Genomic DNA, 12,500 nt, shown 5'->3' with positions numbered 1-12,500 from the left:
TATAGAGCCAATTAAATTAGAACATTGATTTTTCGCCAAATTTTTAATGGAATTGGACGCATTAAATTTAATTATACGTAGTAAATCAATGGATGTAAATGACAATCAAAGTATTAAATGCTCTGAAGTAAACTACTGTATTCATAAAACTCAGCTTTTAGCTATGTTCATTTATAATTAAAAAATTATCTTGGCATTTAAATATTCCAACTAAATACAATAATTTATTTATTTACTACAAATGCCCAGAAGATTGGCCATGATGCCATTAGATCTTTAGCCTTCCAATATTTCTGAACTTTACAGTTTAAAAACACTAGTGCAGAGCACGAATCAAGATAAGTAGCATCAAAAATTTGATGTTGTCCTCACAAAGGACATAAGGGAGAGATGTTAATTGTGTTAAATTCAATTTCTTTTTATTTCTCATAAATTAGAGTATCTTTTGATGAACACATTTCCTACTATTAAACCACTGTATGTACTTGCTTTAAATACTTTTTATCTTTAAATTAATAATCAATATTTTCTCTTTTAAGAAATTCTGTTCTAGATATCCCCAAATGTTCCTTAACATTCAATGAACTAAATGCTCTATAAACCCTTCATATCTATCGCAATTATTATACTCACCAAATTTCAAAACCCGTGGTCGTGAATAAATGGTTGATAACTAGTCGTATGGCTGCGTTAGTATAAAAAAAGTTACATTTTATTTAAAAATTATTCTACAAATTATGGACGAAAAATGCAACTAAAGATGAATTTAAAAAATGAACGGAGGATATATAACAGTTTCGAAATCCAACCTTCCGGAACATTGTCATTATTTTTCGTGTAGATAAGCCGCCTCTATTCATTCTTTCAGCGGGCATGTTATTCGTATTTTGTGCTTGTACTTCATTCGGTGATTTATAAATACTTGATGCCATTTGATAGTATTATTTATTTTATGTATATTTATAAAATAAAAATAATCATCCTCTAATATTATTTGATAAATTATTATATCGATTGGCAACGATCAAATAAACACATCAGGTTGCCTGCCGATCTTAGATTACATTTACGGATCAATACTTTTATGAGCATTCTGAAAACTCTTGCTAAGATTGATCTTTTTGCTCTTTTTCTTCTTTTTGTAGAGATAGTATATTTTTTATACCTTTTTGTTACGTGATTTATCTATGTTGATACAAAAATATTTAAAATAATTTTTGGCATTTCAATTGTATAGCCATACCAACAATGGAACAAGTTTTAAATAAACCACAGCAAATGTTGAAAGTGATTGAACCTTTTTACCAAGAATAACCACACGCACAAACAAACATAAAAAAAAGGAAATTCGTGTGAGGCCGGTTTAAACGAGGCAGCCCAATGACAAAACCCAACAATCGATTTATGAATCACGGTTAACTCATTTCTACCTTGATTTTTTTTTCTTTGTTAATCTTTGTGAACACATCGTGACTCCACATTGTAACTCTCATATTATTACATTATGGCCGAATGGTTTGCAGCAGGGTTGCCGAATTGGCCCTTTTAAGGCTAAATGTGTAGAATTTGTGCCTTTTTTTTTTAAATATCGATATAGAGAATTTTATGTCAATTTTAATTTATTTTTGGTTTTATTCTTATCCGTTATTTTTAAAATGGAAAATAACGGATAAATTTAATATTTGCGGTTTCAATATATTCAGACTGTAACCACCTGTTCAAGGAAATTATAGATTCTGTAGTATTCTCTCTACCATATCTCTTAATTGTGATGATTTGGTCATTTTTTGCTGATGATCTTAAATATAGTTTATTAATTTTTTTTTTCAGTCTCGCTTTCATTCTGATAATAATAATCTAATACATAAAAAGGAATGTTTGGTTGCTCATATTTTATGAGCTGCTGTACCGTTCATCCGATTGCGATAAAACTTTCCCAGCTTATTGCTTTGAACCTAGAAAATCCATGTTTTCCACATAGCCAGTTGCATGTTGCATGCTCACGAGTCGGACAGCCAAGAAATTTAATTGTTATTGATGAAGACGGAAAGGCAAAAAGTATTGTTTATCCTATACTTGAACAATAAAGCCAAAAATTAGAATAAATATTATTTATATTTCTGCTTTATATATCGTTCAATTTCAGTGAACGTATTCATTGTCGATAAGAAAATAAATATCATTCTTTCAATCATTCCTAATTAAACAAGATAGCTATTTCACATTTCAAACGATATTTCAAAAATTATTTGTTCTGCTGCAGCAACCCGCCGGGTATCAACTAGTAAATTGATAAATAAATGTCTGCCAGGAGACCTGTAGGTTGAAAATCAAATAATCAAGCGAAATATTAACCTCTTAATTGCTTTGCCCGTATGCCATACGTGCATCTATTTATTGAATTTCAATAGTTGTAAGCAAAAAATAAACCATTCATAACGATTATAATTCTGTATTAAAATTACTTCAAATACATCGATAAGTCGAGTATTCAATGGATTTCCATTTGAATCAAAATAAGAAAATATTCCCAAAATAGAAGGTGTCTTCTTATTAGATAGTAAAGAAAATAAAACAGTTAAGTGGTTAACTTACGATGCATGAAATAAATTAATTCAATACTAATTTTGATATACTTTAACAAAATGAGTTAAAATCAAAGAGTTTTTTTAAAAAACATTTTTGATGAGATTTGAATTTCTTCTGGAAAATAATGTGTATTTTTCACATTATTTCCAACATTCCATTATACACATAAGCCATATTATTGAGCTATGGTGTAGCTTGTAGTGAGCAAAGTTGATATGATTCCTGAAGGGTGAATGCGAAGTTAACATATTAATGTTTATAGAGAACCGAATAAACTAATGAGTGCGAGTGGGAGAGGCCCTCGAGCATTATTTACCTTCAATGCATGACTATTATAGGGATTCGTTTTTTAGGAAAACTATTTGATTGTTTGGTGATATATCACTGCTTCTATAGAACCATCGAAGCCTGATACTTTTTTGGCCCTATTTTTTTAAATACGTTTGGCTTTATTTTACCCTTCTGATGTGGCAGCCCTGATTTGCAGCCGGAACATTCCGTCACGCCGTGACGGAAGTAAGCGATATAGTTTTATTCCTTTTTTCCCGCCCTTCTATTCCATTTCATTGTCTGTTAATGGCTTAAGTTGTTAAGGATAGTTATCGGGCGACTATTATGCATGCAGGTGTCATTTGCGGCATTGTGAACACGCACAGAAACTGTCTTTCGGCGTGAGGAGAAAGGGTTTTAGGATTTATAATCTTTGCTCTTTCGACGCCGGCTAAATCGAGTTAACAAACCCGATTTTTGTTCTTGTAGAACTCGCTTCTTCTTTTGTTTTTTACTTAGCTTTTTTTTTAAATGCATGTTAATGGTTTTTGAATTTCCCGTGTAAGTGTTGTGTTTACTGAATGATTTTTCTTTAGATCTATGCATCCTAAGAAAAGGCTCTGTTATTTATGCGGCCTTGATGAATATTTTATGCGTTTTAAGCCCCGTTTCGACAACCTATGGCCTTACTTGATCAGCCTTATTTGGTCATAAATCTGCCAACTGACCCATTATTGGACCATCCGCTCCTATGGACAGCGATCGGGAACTTCCCGCAAAATAACGGTAAAATGAACGGACATCAAAGTACCACAGAAAAACCACAAGAGAGGGGAAAGAGGGCAAAATTTGCCTGACTCAAGGCGTCGCAGGTTGTCGGAACGAGGCTTTAGGATGATAGTATGGTTTGGAAGTTTGAATTATGAGATGTTATGTCAGACGTTGCCTTCGTTATCTGAATACTTTTCAGAATTATGCAGTTCTTCTCAACGTATAATTCCTATGTTGCTGCACAACAGTAATCCAATTTGATTAGTTAATAAGATTTTTTTAAATACAAATTGTTCATTAATTTGAATAGTCTCATTTAAATAGTTCATCTCAATATACAATTTTCGTATTGCTACACAATAAGAATTTAATCTGATCAATCAATAAACTTTTTTATTATACATTTTTTTTTCATTAACAACTCTTTTCGGCTGGAAAAATCATACCTTACTTCTTAACCAGTAACGACTCGCCTTTTTAGGGCTGCAGACTTGTAGCACAACTTAAAATAAATTAAAAGACATGTATTGTCCTTTTTAATCCTGTTTGAATATTTTTGGACACTGAAAGCTAAATGATCAGTGCAGGAACAGAAATAGAAGAAAAATGAATAAAAAATAAAGTGAATCAAGAGAGAGGGAAAAAATGGGTAATCAACAAATAGGAAAGATACAGAATGGGACTGCATATTTAATAGCGCGATACGCATAATTACATCCGAAAGAGAAAAGCGTTGTTTTCTCTTATTGAACTTATCGCTGACTGAGCTGAGAATTTCGTAACACCGATTTGGAGCCTTCCAAAGGATGGGTTTTTTTCACTTCTCTTCCCTCCCTCTCCCCACATGATTTGTCTTTGCTCTTTTAATTTGTTTTCCTTCGCTTTTCGCTATTTTGGTTTCGGTTTCGTCTCGATCGAAAAACATCACATGTATACTGATTCGTTTTGTTTAGTTAGAAACTACTCATTGAAAACAAGATCTACCTAAAATTCCCTGAAAGACAATTCAGATCATTATAATTAAAAATAAGTGATTATTTCGATTTTAAATTTGTTCTTTTAAGATTGTATTTAAATTATATTCTCTTGAGAATTATTTCTTGTTCTCAAACTGCGTTAAAAAAGTTCATAACCAAATGTATTACATAATCAAATAGCTTGGCGGGGAAGTTGAGGGTTCTTCTTAGACTTGTATTTGACGTTTTTTCTTCCTGGCTTAGTTGGCAGCAAAAGAGATGATATTTAATAAGTTGTGGTTCCATCTTAAAATTCTAAAAAAAAATAAAGTCTTTTCATTATTTTCGCTTAATGCTGTTTGAGAATCTTACTGAGCCTTGATTTGTCATTGAATTTCATTCTATTTGTGGTTGGAAAAGGGAATTCCTTCTCTAGGTTGATGTATTCAAAATCTACATTAAAAATAGTGTTTATAGAATATATTTTAACTATTTTTCTCATTATTTTGTCTTTGGTGAGAGCAAATTTATTTTCTGCTTTTTTAAAAAAACTACTAGAGATTCTGAAAGCTTTTCGCTATTACATTAAATTAGTATTATTTTAAATTATTCTTTAAGTATAATTTTATGAGTAAATAACTTTTTCACAACTATTAATTATTTTTATTTTGTAGATAAGATCAAAATTAACTTTATATCATTTTCAAATCTTAAATTGCGGATCTTTTATAAAAAATGGCAACTCGTGGTTTAGTTTTGTGAATAGAAAAATTTTCATTCACATTCATAATTTTGATTTTTTTTTCAAGTTAGTTTCTACTTCACTAAATTGCAAATTAAAATTAAAAATTCTTCACACTTTTTTTAAAAAAAAGTGAATTGCTCAGACATTATACTGTAGCGGTTATATAACTCTACTATCTTTTCTTTTGATACAACAGGTGGCGTTATTTTATTAACATCAAGGTATATTTCCCATGATCCTCCTTGGGGGTCATAATTATATTGTATTCTAGTGAGTGTCGTGTATTTTCGTGTTCGTGTTTGTTTTTGTGAAATGTGAAACTTAGAAAATAATTAAATGACTGTTCCTGAAACTCGTCGATTATTTTCATCTCCCTCATCATGAATAGTCTCGTCCCTCTTCAGTACAGGTTTTTTAAAAAGAAACTACGAAGTGTTTTACAGTTTTCTATCCTGAAAAAAAAAAAAAAAAAAAAAAAAAAAACATAATTATGCTGAAAAAAAAAATGTTTTTTTCCTTCTTTTTCCCCCCACCAGCATAATTGTTTCGTTTATGTTTAAAAAGAAATTTTATTAACGTAATTCGAAAAAAAAAAAAATGTGTGTATTTTACTTGTATGTATTTCAGACACTTAAAATGCATCGATTCATCTGAGTAACAGGTTACTTATGTGTATTTTTTCCCCTTCTTTCTTTTTCTCAGGAGTCTTCTAGAGGTCAGCAATTGCTAGATGTAGTGTTTAAACATCTGAATTTGATGGAAACAGCTTATTTTGGCCTCCGATTTGTAGATGCAACTGGACAAAGGGTAACGTATATTTTAAATTGTTACAAAAAAAATATCATTAATTAAATAACTCGAGATCTATGATGTAGTACGATCTATTGTAAATTGAATGTTAGTTAAATTAACTATAAAATATTCCGTAATTCTTAACTAAGGCTAGGATTAATTTATATATTCCAACAAGTAAGCGTACAGTTTTATCGCGCAGATATTATGGAGAATGTTAACTTATAATTGTTCAGGAATATTTTGTTAAAAAAATAATAAACTTCTTGTGAATTTTTTTTATTATCAGAATGAAAGTTTATAACACTTTGACAACTTTTATAATCTCATTAAATTTTGATTTTAATTACATGAGCAAACAACATTTGTTAGGGGACATTCATAGTATATTGAATGAGAGAGAATGAAAGAAAAAAGTCATAAATTCAAAATAATCTTTTTTTTTTTCTAATTTTTCTAATGGAATTTTTTTTATTTTTTATTTTTAAATAAAAAGTTTTTAAAAACATTTTAAAGTAGCGATAATAGCGAGGATTATATGAGCATACCAAATTTTATTTTTAATATAAAATACCATAAAAAATTATCTGTTGTTCTGATTTATAAATTAAAGAAATAAATAACTCTAGTATATGGGTGCGTCAATTTGGTGAGGTTTTATTATAATTATACTTTAAAATCACAAACTTCTTTCTTAATCAAAGCTTCAAAAAAAAAAAAAAATTTTTTTTTTTTTTCTTTTCCCACCGACATTTTTTTTAGTTGCAAAACTTGCACGATCCATTGCGTTGGAAAAATTTCGTCGCAATCTCAAGTATGCATGCCTTCGAGAAAACGGAATAGCTTAATGTAGCATTAAATAAAAACCAAAGAAATTTAATTAAATACTTTTATTTGGAAATTTTAATCAAATGTTGCGAATTATATGACTTTCAGAATCACTCTTGTTTTGTTACTATCTGTAAATATGATGCAAATATTTTCTAGATTCCTAAATTCTTTGATTGGGAAATACAGTTTATGAAACTGTTACCCTAATACTAATTACAATTTTTAAAACAAAAACGTATTTAAAAAATTTTTTTTTGCGAATTTCTTTTTCTACTTCATTTGAATAAATTAAATAAATATCTTATTATTATGAAACAGAAATCAAATTAACTACACAATACTGCATTCCTAGTTTCTTCTTATCAATGTTCAACTTCCAGACTTTTCACGAATAAACGAAAGAAGAAGAAGAAAGGAAAAATACTTGGTAGTGTGTCGAATACTTGGCTATACTCGTAAAAATGGCAGTTTATTACTTACACCTGAAGTCTTCGCCCCACATAGAGATTTTATCTACACATTTAAAAAGCAGACGAGAAGGCGATTATTTATTCTGCTGTCGTTTCCCATTCACTTTGAAAAAGAAAAAAAGATGTACAGTGCAAAGCCCATTAGTTTATGTGTTATTCGAAAAATTAAAACTCTAATAAAATGCAAAATTGGTACAATGTTTTAAATCGAGATAAAATGTGTGGCAGGTTATGGAACCCCTTTTTATGTTAGTGATATCTGTAATTATTCTGGGAAGAAAAAAAAACTTTCGAGAACATATAGTCTAGTTTTTTATTATAAATCTTGCGGGTTTTTTTTTAAAATTTTTTTTTATGTAAGCAATATAGTTATTTTTAAAAAGCGAGCAAATTATTTGTCGTATTTCACCTTAACATCTAAAACGACTTTTGACGAATGCCTTGAACATCATTTTCTGACAAATCTTTATGACAAAATTTCTACTGACAACTTTGCCATAAAAATGTAAATTTAGAATTCTTCAATATTTTTAGATGCACCTGAATAAATAATAATAATTTATGCAGATGTCGCTCGAGCATCGATTTTCTGTGATTCAATCATGGAAAATAGTGATTGAATAATTTATGAATGATTTTTTGGATATTTATTTTTTAATAATTTAAGAATTTATGAATGGCATTTTTTTTATTTTTTATTTGGAAGTTATAAAGCTCAACAAGCAACTGTAAATAAGAAGGTTCGAAAAAAATTATTTGTTTATTGGCACAACAAACCTTATCTTGCAGCATTTGAAATTTTGAAAATTGTGTACGATACAAGAATTTTATTAAATTCATAATTTTTATTGCATACTTTTATATTGATGTAATTTCAAAAAATTCTCTGATCACCACAAATAGTTTAATAGCAGAAAATTTGTCATGCGTAAAAATGTTTTCTTTTTTCTAGTTTTTTTTTTAGATTAAATATTTTTTTTTACCGTTACATAAGCCTTTTGGAGCCATACGTACCTGCCTTCGGTACGAATGGCCCACGTGATTTCCACTTTACACGAATTCGCGGAGTCTTCCGAAACCTTGTTCCATTATCAGTATGACAACACATTCTTCCTTCCCATTCTTGTCCATCATAAATCGTGTGACGGCAGTTGGGAAATGGTACCTTTGAGACAACACGCTGAGAGTCAGACGTCAAGCTATATCGTTTTCAGACGCCCACCCGAAACTGATTGACACCAGGGCTGCCAGAGCAGTGGCGAAATAATGTGCCGAACATCTTTTAAAACGAGGCCAAATTTCATTTAATGGAAGGTTTCTTAAACTATTTTTCTGTAGGGTGCCCCATTTGAAATGGATATTATTTTTTTAACCTACGAAAAAAGTGGCAAAGAAAAATGAAGTACCAATAAATGATAAATTAAAAGAATTCCCCTAAATATGTTTATTGAGATAATTTGTATGCAATTTTTCAAAATTAGGGATTGCTTTTGTTTGTTTATTTCATAAAAAAGCTTTGAAAGGAAATGTTTTTTTTTAAATGTTTTTTTTTATTTATTGGTCACATAGGGGCGCTCATTATCTTTGATTTAATTGAAGAACTTAATTTTGAATTAAATTGAACCGATTTTTTTAATGAACATCAATAAAATAACTTATATATATTGAGATGAAATTCATGGTTACACCAATGCGTGGTATGACAGTCGGAAATAGTATAGAAAATTATTTTGATTTAAAGCGTTTTTTAAAATTATATAAAGTGCATGTGAAATAATGTCTTTTCAGTAACCAAAGTCTTTCTAAATTATTTTACTCATAATCATTAATATTCTTTCACGTTTATGAGGAGAGAGATGGTTTTTATTTTTTTATAACGGACTTTCATCTAAAATTTAAATTTTACATTCAAAAAGTTCAAAAACTATCTATATTCATAATGTGAGCAGATCTACTGAGCGCGGGTGAATAAAGTGGGGGGCTTTCAGTCAATAAAGGAAGCAAGTCACATTAATAAAGTTTTAATAAAATGATTTATGGACAATAAGAAGAATATTTATAACAGTAAAGGTGCGTCTAAAATAGATATACGACGGAATATTTAGCTACATGGTAAAATTTGCACTGCATGAGAATTCAGAATAATAGTTCGCATATTTTTTCTTTTAAACTTTGATGAGAATTTTAGATAAAAAGGAATATGCTCAAAATGATCTAAAGTGGACTTTATTCTTTTTTTTGTAATGAACTAGTAGTATTTAATTGGAAAAAAGGGAAAATAAATTTAAGATGAACATATAGCCTGTTATAACCAAAAATGAATTAAAGACCAAATAATAGGTTCTAAGACATTTAAAAAAAATTGGCAATTTTTCCTGTATTTGGCCTTAGGAAGGCCAATATGGTAACCCTGATTTGAACAGCTGGCATGATATTCCATGATTTTTTTTTATTATTTTTATTTCTTTGACATCTTTTTTTTTATTACCATTTTGTCTGAAATCCTACCATACCCAACGCCTTCCCATTTTGCGTGAATCATCTGTCAAGTAGGTCAAAAAGCAATTATTACTCTAATATTTGACAAATATTCATTTATGTTAATTGGGAATACTTTGATTATAAAATTGGTTATTACTATTCCACCACTGTTTTTTTTAAACTGAGATCTTCTGTTTTCATTGGTAGTCAAATGTGGGGAGGTACAAGGACATGTGTCAATTGCTGCCTCCCTCCACAAATGGAAAAATTAATAATGTTTCTTATTCAGTACATTCAATAGAAAATAACATCTAAATTTGTATATTTCTTTGGAAAAAAAAGTCAGTATCTCTACATTTGTCACCTTGTAAATATGACAGAGGGAAAAAGAAATCCTTTCTCCTTTTAGTTTTCTTTAATTTTTCTGAAATATGTTTTTTAAATTTTAGCTGAAAAGTCTATAAGATCAATACTTCTGATGTTCGATGCTTGTAATAGATAGATTAATTTTCTGTTGGCTGTTTTAAAAATATTTAAAATATACTTATCTTTTTGAAAATATAACTGAAAATTTTATTATTGTATATAATTTATTTCCTTTTCAATATTTTTTGTTACAGCATTGGTTGGATCCGAATAAAAACATTGTAAAACAGATGAAAGGTAAGTTAAAGATTTTTTTCTTTTATTTTATGGTTTTCATTATGACAGATATTGTAAGAGGGTGGCGATATATCGGATTCTAATCAGAAAGTCGTGGTTTTCTGATCATATTTCTTTGAACATCCGCCGTTATACGCAGTTTAGTGCGCTGTGTATCATTAATTAAAGATAAAAGTTACGTGAAAGTTATTCTTCTGTTGCATGAAGAATTTACAAAAAAAAAAAAAAAAAAAAAAAAAAAAAAAAAATAGCAAGCTTATAGACGTTACAGAACTGACGCATATTCAGCGTTTTTCAGAGAAGGAACGCATCAGTAATTTATATAGCATTGCTCGTTATATTAAAATCTATCTACTGTCTTATTGTACTTTTTTTTTGTAGAAATTAAATCATCAAAGGAAACTCTGGAGAGGGGGGCAATATTGCATCCTTTGTAAGGGGAAATAACTTTTCTAAAGACTGCCCTTTAACTCATTTCTGATCTGCTGTTGTGTATATACTGTAACAAAGCAAAGAAAATACTGTCGAAAATACAGTGCTAGAAATATTAAAAGGAATATTGAAATCATTTTACTTGGGCATAAAAATATTTCGCGAATTTAAAATTTCTGAAAATAAATAAAAGCTTAATAAATGGTGAATAAAAATTAATTTAAAATATTGTATATAAAATTTTTTGCGCAAAAAGAAAATTACTTGAAAATTTATTAAAAAGTTTTCGTATAAATGAATACGAAAATAATATCTTTAAATGTATATGTATCTTAACTTTAAACTTTCAAAAGTTTTTTTTTATTATTATTTTTATTTTATTTTTCAGTAACAATTGTATGAACTTTTATGAACGAGAGTAAGGGCTACAGAATATAATTAAGAAAATGTAAAACTCTCTTTTGCGATTCAATTTTTTGAATAATTTGATTTTTTAAAATTAATTCAGTCACAGTTTCTTTGTTAAAACTTATTTACACCAAGTAAAAAATCTAGTTAATTAGTAATTAATTAATTTTAAATTAATTAATTAGTAATTAATTAATTAAAAAGAAAAAATAGATTATACGGAATTTCATCATTGCTCAATGTTATATAATGTGCAACATCTATATTGCTCTTTCACAAAATGGATTATCTCATAATTTTGATAGAGATTAAGAGTTTTTTTTTTTTTTTTCTCTATTCAATTTTCTCTGTTGTCGAATTCGATGACACATTCTATTTTGGGAATGCGTTGTCGTTTTAATTCAAATAGTTCACAGAACACTAGAAATGTTTATATATTATTTCATTTGCTTTTCATATGAATGAGTGAATTTTAATTTATGATTTACGAAATATGATAATTCGATGAATATTCGATTTGCGATGAATTCAGCTAAGAAGTTAAAACTTCGAGTTCCGTCTGTAATAATTCTAGTTCAACTCTTCATAGCCCTGAATCAACCTACGCTAATTTTATCAAATCCAATCTAACTGGATATGAAAAGAGAAAATCAAAAACATATTTCCTTAGATTTAATATATCATGCTAATTAAATAGTAAAAGCAAGTTTGTTAAAATAGGAATCAAACATTTTATTTCTCCGTCATTTCCACCTTGAAATAAATGAAAAACGGCATCTTGCTGCATTTCATCAAAGGATATTCATCATTCAAAATTTGCATCTTTTCGACCATCAAAAAAACAGCTACCAAGAAATGAGAAGAGAGTTCAGAGCAATGATGATAGTCTGTAAGTCAAGGCGGATAGGCCTCCCGGTACCAGAAATCTCATCTACTAAAGAAATCGCCCGTAGAGAGAAGCTCCCCGTTTCGGTTTTCTGATGAGTTTTTGCATTTTGTTCGTCATATAAAGAGTTTTTTCTGATGAGTTTTTGCCTTTTGCAATTTCTCATCTCTTATGGAACGAACATCTTAGAGAGAATCCATGTAGTA

General features: G+C 29.0%; 1 protein-coding gene across 2 annotated transcripts in view; it reads left to right on the top strand.

The window, feature by feature from the left end:
- LOC129991627 (band 4.1-like protein 4) overlaps nt 1-12,500 on the top strand; it is a 219,125-nt gene that overhangs the window by 133,244 nt on the left and 73,381 nt on the right. For both annotated transcript variants that reach the window (XM_056098258.1, XM_056098250.1), the window contains exons 2-3: nt 6,034-6,138; nt 10,526-10,568. In XM_056098258.1, the coding sequence (XP_055954233.1) occupies nt 6,034-6,138; nt 10,526-10,568 (148 nt within the window). The remainder of the gene's footprint in view (nt 1-6,033; nt 6,139-10,525; nt 10,569-12,500) is intronic.

The sequence above is a fragment of the Argiope bruennichi genome, chromosome 1 (genome assembly GCF_947563725.1).
Source record: "Argiope bruennichi chromosome 1, qqArgBrue1.1, whole genome shotgun sequence".
In the NCBI taxonomy this organism is placed as follows: domain Eukaryota; kingdom Metazoa; phylum Arthropoda; class Arachnida; order Araneae; family Araneidae; genus Argiope; species Argiope bruennichi.
Note: the sequence above shows the minus strand (reverse complement) of the source record. Positions and strands in the feature narration are given on the sequence as shown.